The following is a 7,048-nucleotide window of genomic DNA, read 5'->3' on the forward strand; positions in this document are numbered from 1 at the left end:
TGCACATTGCTTCACCAGTGAAGTGACTCGTAATCCCAGGGATCATTCAACCATCAGTTCCACTAAGATTGATTTCTGACCAGTGAATGAATCTGTATTTAGAATAATAATTGCAGCAGGCCCTTTCTTTATGGTTTATACCTGACCTATGTTGCATTTGATGCACAAAGCTGGGGTTGTTCTTTCAACTAACACCGTTCAATGTGTTTGGCCAAACATAGAGCATGTAAGACAGATGCTGTATTAACCACCACAAACACTCTGATCTGAGAAATAGTCTAAGTGACTGTGTTTCAGGAAATAATGATTTCTAAATGCTCTCACTTTGAGTTTGAAGTGAAATCACAGAGTGGCTATTGCCATGCAGTAGGGATGAACAAATCCTCCTCTCTATTATCAACACAACACTAACCAATCCCTGACTCAGCTTCCCAATCCTGACATTCCTTATTCTGCACAGAAGAGAGTTTAAGCTCCCCTCTTTGACCCTTATTCCAATTCCTCCCTGTGCCAAGCTGTCATCGCTTTCACTGGACAACACCTGATCCTCCTGTGCCTCAATGTTAGGAATACAGTAAACTTAGCTCAGACCTTCCCTGTTTTTTTCTGTTCTTAATTATCCTTTCAACACTCACCACTGTATGTACAAGGCATATTGTTCTACAGTCCCAAAGCTAAAATCTACTCCTCCAGTCTGTTGTGAGTAGCTCAGAGGTGTGGCTTGCAGCAACATCTGGTTTGATCATTGTCATGCTCTGTGAGATCATCTGCAAGCAGTGTAACTTTAAATGTGTGGCCTGTGCTGACTTCTGTTCCCCTCCTTGCAGGATGATATGCACAGGGTCATTGACCAGCAGTTAATGGACAAACAACAGAGAGAGTGTTATCCGCCAGCTCAATCCTACCGGAACAGCTGCAGCATGAGGCACAAAGTCATCTCCTCGGTGAGACTGGAACGAAATCGACAAGAGGTCGTTGGGGCAGAAGGGAAAAGTCCCTTCTCATTTTTCAAGAAGAATTAACTTTCTTTGTAACTGCTAAAGAGACAATTGTGGATTTGGCAGGGCTTCAAGAGATTCTTTGTACAAAGAGTGTTCCACTGAATTAGGAAGAAAATTTGTTCTTCCTGGGCTCAGGCAATACTTCCATTCACCTGCAAAAGGGAAGCAGATTGGTGTATTAGAGCAAACCCTGGGTGGTCGAACAAGTGAGATAGCCTTGTCACTGGAGATGTCCTCACGCTTTTACTGGTGCCCAAATAGTCTTTGACAAAGGTTCTTGTACATGGAGTGTTGCACGACCATACTGTACGTAACAGGTTAAATCAAATTGTGTTGATAAGTTCAATTATTCTCTCAAAAAATTAAATTTAAAAGAATGTAAATGTGCAAGAAATGAGTTGAAGAATGTCTGATTTGAGAAGGACTGGATGTTTGTATAATATGTTTTGAGATAGCTGGACTGGTTGCCCTTAAAGAATTGTATAAGACAGCAAGCCCATATGCATCCATACTAAGTAATGTACAGCACCCTGTGAATATTGCACTGCAGATGATTCACATGGAATACTGCTGCATATGCATGTATGGTGTGGGCAGTTCACTGTGTGCCTGTGGAATATAGTGTTTGTCTGAGTCATGCCTGTTCAGTATACCGTAAGATAATTCACTTTGCACAAGTTCAGTATTGAAGTGAATTTTGTGTTGGTGTATAAGGTGCTCCATAAAATCATCTTTGCAGAAAGTCTGTGGGTTTTAAGTCACTATGCGAGTGTAAGGTTGTCTGAATATGAAGTATTGGTCAGTATAGTCAATATTCTACAGTACATACCTTGATGGTAGACTCATGGTGAATGATCGTGAAATATGTCACAAATATTGGAAAAGTGAAAAGTACAAGAGTCCATGGGATGTTTGACTGCAGCTGTAAAGAGAAAAGACAGATTCATGTTTTCTGTGCAGATGTAAAATTAAAACACAGAAGGGATTGTCACCTGACCCATTCTGGCTCTTTGTGAGGTGTTGGGTTAACAGGGTACTCATATGAGAAATTGCAGGCATGTGATACTGCTAAAAAGGAAAGTTAATTGACTAAAGAAATGACTGAACATCCACAATTTCCAATGTAGCTGTCCCGTGGGCATCCAGTTGCAGAACCATTATTAACCTACCCTTTCTCTTTTCAGACATTGATGGAAGCATTGTGTATTTTGAAGATCTTCTATTTAATTTAACATTCAGTGAAAGATTGGATACAGAGTCCTATCCAGAATAGTTGGGTTATGTCTGTACTGTGTACTATGGAATCATGCAAGCTCGAATGTAGGTTGAGATAGCATACTTTTTGCCTGATCAGTATGGAGCAGTGCACTGTATGTGTATGAAGTGATGGACAGCACAAGACTGTTGTGGAATTATGTGCAAATGTGCAAATTGTATGGTGTGTTTGAAATTGCAGACTGTACAAATCTAGGAACAAATTAATACAGTGCACGTTAATGTTGAGTAAGCGGGTGTCCCTGGATAGCAGCATGGGACAGTGCATTGTGTATGCTATGGTCAAGGTCTCTATGCCTAAACTGTATAGTGGATAGATTGGGATAACTGATTGTATGCCTGTTTGTCAACTGAGGACATGCATCATGTATTGGAAAGAATGAGTTTGTTCTTCTCTCTAGAGAGTAGTATTAGGGGAGTATTTATAATTTATTATTGTAATTATAGTAGAGTTGTAATCTGGGAAAATACACGTGAATAATTGTGTGGAGTCATGTGGTATGTATGTGCATGATGTGAATAGTATACTTTTTGCTTGTGAAGTAAATTGTGTGACTATGCACCCTATGCCTATAAACCACATAATGATAAACACAGTGCATTACTACTAGGGTGCTCAATAGTGTGAGATTGTCTATTAGGAGCTGCGTTGAATGTGCTGTGAACATACAGAATGTCAGTGCATCATTTCTGTGTCATATATGATGGATGTGATATGAAACTTCCTATTTGGTTTTAGATGTTTGCAGGCAATTTAAGTCAGTGACCTCTTTGAATTTTCATGCATAACTGCACATGTGCAGTACTTTTACAGGGACCAACCTGTGTATCACCTGCGTGGGGATTTTAGAATCACTGTGCAGCCTTGCAGATTTGAGGGTGAATTGTCTGTGCAATATGGTGCTGGTAACACACCTGCCTGCAATACACAATATTAAATGTACTGTACACCCTGTACAGTACTCTCTCAGTGGTATTTGATGATGCACCATGAACAGTGTATTACTGCATCTGTGCATCATCTACCTACACAGTAAAGGATACTGCACTCTGTATCTGTGCAGTAGTGTACCACGTGCCTTTCCAGTTGAGTGTGAGTGTGCGCCTGTCTGATAATGCGCCATGTGCATGTATATGTAAGAATATATCCTGCGCATGTCCACTGTGGTGTGGGCTAGTGTAATGTGTGCCTCAAGCCTATATAGTTCGCTAGTGCACCACATATGGTCTGTGATGGATTGTCATGTGCTTTTATGTTATAAGATGTCATCATCCAGCGAATGTCACCTCCCTGTTGTCTTGAGTCTGTTACTTGTGCTTGTGACGTTTACAATGAGATTGCGTGGTATTTGCCTCTGCAGTGTCTATGGTGCAATGGCACCACCTGCTGTACAAGATAGCATGAGGAATGGGGTTTGCTAGACACTACAGAATGGGACAGTGTACTCGGTGCCTATACGTGATCGTGGATTGTTAATAGTGTGTGCCTAAGTGGTACGGTTGGGTGTTGGATTTTTGGGGTCTTGTAAACCTAACCTGTGCAGCAGTTTGCCACGTGTCTGTACAAGCATAGCATGGTTCTTAGCTGGGAGTGGGGGAGCGCCATAATCTAGATACAGTTCTGGGTGCCTTTGGAATTGGAATTGTATAAGGCACAACATAGGGTCTTATGTAGTGTTCACAGGCAGACCATGTGCCTGATCAGTAAAATCACATGGAGTAGTGTACTGCTCCTCAACAGTACTGTGTGCCTGTGCAATAGGTTGTGAGTTATGTTTTAGCTATCTATTGAGAGGGAACAGGGGCAGGCTAGTGAAATACAAATGGTCAGCACAGTGAATTTGTGGTTAAACTGGTGGGATGTATCACTTGTTCTGCACTCGCTTCGTGTCACTTCAGCTGTAGGGTTTTTTGCACCCACCCCAGCAATGTAACCTAAAGATCAAACATGACAGTGAGCCATGCAGAGCAGGAAGGTTTAAGGTTCAACCTCTGCACAGTGCTAAACTAACAAAAGTCGGTCAGGATAGCAGTTGCTGCTTGGCCTTTACCTCTTCCCTGGACTGGGGTATTATCAGTTAATGATTGCTTTGGTCATTAATATTGAGCTGCTAATGGATAAAGCTGAGATTAGGATAAAGGCTCAGTTGTGAAGTCATTCTGGTTTAACTCACCTGTCTGAGCTTGTAGTGATCAGCACCTTCAGGAGCGGAGAGGGGCGAGGTGGTGAGGGGTGGGGGGGGGGCACCTTCGAAGACTAGAGGATTATTTTTCTGTGAATTTTGATGGTAATACTATTTTGGCTGGACATTTTACTGTGCAAAACCGGTCAAAGTGAATGCAACCCCACTCTTACCATTTGAAATCTAAGCAAACACAAAAAAAAATTGTGGATGCTAAAATCTGAAATCAGAATAGTAAAAGGCTGGAAAATACTCCATAGGTCTGGCAGCATATTTGGAGAGAGAAACATCACTCTGTTTCTTTCTCTACAAGTCAAGCGATCTCCACGGAGTCTGGCTGACAAGTACACATTGTCCCACAATATTTTTATCAGAAGCTCATCTGTTCTGTTGTATACTGTTTAAACGTTTCAATTCCTTGCGATATACTCTTTTATCAATGAGAATTAGTGTCTCAGCAATTACCAAAACACAGATTTGTGGCAGACTGACAGTATCTACCTTGATTGTGCAATAATTAAATGTATTTTAAGTTATATTGATTGTAAAGTTGCCACCGATCCACTGTTACCTTTTAAGACTCTTCAGTTATGGCTGGGCTCTGCTCAGCCCTGTCAGAATTGCCCAAATACATCTCTCTCAAAACACCTAGATCCTTCTGACAGTCACGGGGTGTTTATAAAAGTCAAACTGTTCAGAAATTATAAATCAGCCATTTGAGATTCACTCTTATGTTTTACAATGTCATCTGAGCTTTCTTTTTAGGTCACTGCCTTAAAATATTAACCCTTTGGGCACAGGGTTTGACATTTTTAAGATTTGAACATTTTATGCACTCGATACATATTGACTGTGACATTCGGGGGCAGGGGATTTAGTGACATGATCATTTCACTTAAGCCATTTCAGAGGTCCCCAGACTTCCATTCGTTTTCCCTTTAACCTCACAAGCAACCAGAAAGAACTCCCAGCACTGCTTCAACAAACTCCCATTCTATCACCAGGATTCCTACTTGGTCCAGATAACATACAAACTGCTCACATCTGGACTAAAATGGACAATGGTGCTTCCACCCAACTGCTCTGTTACCCAGTATTCTTATCCAACAACACACCTGTATAAAGCCTTATTGACAAAGGGAGTGAATAGTGCCAACCCAACCCAGTTACAGGGAGTTAATGCAGAAACAACTGGCGAGAGGGCTGCAGGAGCCAGTCAGCTGCCCGGTTTCTGTGTTTGCAATCTCTAGTTTATGATGTTAGTCAGGGCTGTGAACAGCTCATGTATTGATTTAAATTCCCTCCAGAGTGGGGAGCTGAGGAACACCTCACTGCTGAGAAGCAATGGATGTCACAGAGTGGCTTAAATTGGCTGTATATAATAAAGAGCTTGAATTTTTTTTCTATATTGAAAAGGTTTCATATCAGTATAGATGATTTGTAACTGAAATACAGTTTACTGTTTAATTTGTATATGAAGAGAGATACATAATACAAATGCTTATTTTTTAGTAAAAATGCTGCTGCCTTTTTATAGTCTTGTCTTGTACTGAGCTTGAAAAGCTCCTTAAACAGATATTTCTATGAAGTGTGTCTGTTCCAGAGCCACTGTAATAATAAAGCCGAATGTGGACAGGAAACTGGTGTGCTGTCTGTATATTCTTGCACTCTGGGCTCCTTTACCTGTATTCTTGAGGGTGGTTGCATGGATGGCATTGGTGTGTCATTCAAGCATGCAAGGTTTAAACTGAGTGTGTTTGCCAAATTATCTGGTCTTTGCCAGATTGTCCATCACCATCCTGACTAAAGGAATATCACAGTCTGAGCAGTGCTGGAGATTGCTCTGTGTGTGTGTGTGTGTGTGTGGGGTGGTTGGGGGGTGTTGTGGGGGGGGTGGCGGTGGGGATCTGTTACTAGCTTGGACTCTGCTGTGATGTTCTCAGCCGCCCACCCTCCCAGATGTACACATTTTGGACGGTCGCTAGGCTGCCACACTGACAGCTCTGCACCCCTAAGTGGCTGCTCGGATATCTGTGCAGTCAGATGGAGGGCAGGCATCACAGCTACCTCTCTTGCCAAACACTTCACTTTTGCACATAAAGTTAACTCTGGAATGGCTGCTGTGAAACAGTCAAATGGACACTTCACATTGAAAGATCAATTTACTTGGGAAATCCACAGGATTATACCTACTAGATTGCACACGGTAACACTGCCCTCCAGCCACTGTCTCCTGAAGGGGATGGCTGAATGGTTGCTCCCAGCTGATCCAATGCCTGTTAGACTCAGCATGAAGTGACCCCACCTGACCTCTCTCTTGATGCAGTGAACAAGTCTAAGTGAACATTAGTAGAAACTGAAACAATTCTTTGCATTGTAAATGTGACTTCCTGTTTCAGGTATGTGTCTAAGTTTTTAGGCAGATCTAACTCATGTCTTTTTCAATATCCCCTCAATGCATTACATTTTTAAAGGAACTTACGCCTTCTTTTAAAACATCTTTACCTTTCTAACATTAAACCCCAAAAACTGAGATCATCAGGAAATAGTGACAATCTAATGGGTGTAGTAACCCAAGCTTGGGTTGAT

General features: G+C 41.7%; 1 protein-coding gene across 4 annotated transcripts in view; it reads left to right on the plus strand.

The window, feature by feature from the left end:
* The window catches only part of bicdl1 (BICD family like cargo adaptor 1), an 86,538-nt gene extending 80,439 nt beyond the window's left edge, over positions 1-6,099 (plus strand). For 3 of the 4 annotated variants that reach the window (XM_043715977.1, XM_043715978.1, XM_043715979.1), the window contains one exon: positions 828-6,099. In XM_043715977.1, the coding sequence (XP_043571912.1) occupies positions 828-1,022 (195 nt within the window). In that variant the 3' untranslated portion in view covers positions 1,023-6,099. The remainder of the gene's footprint in view (positions 1-827) is intronic. The other variant, XR_006315418.1, reaches the window with a different exon arrangement.
* The last annotated feature ends 949 nt before the right edge of the window (positions 6,100-7,048 follow it).

Source organism: Chiloscyllium plagiosum, chromosome 25, assembly GCF_004010195.1.
Source record: "Chiloscyllium plagiosum isolate BGI_BamShark_2017 chromosome 25, ASM401019v2, whole genome shotgun sequence".
Taxonomy (NCBI): Eukaryota; Metazoa; Chordata; class Chondrichthyes; order Orectolobiformes; family Hemiscylliidae; genus Chiloscyllium; species Chiloscyllium plagiosum.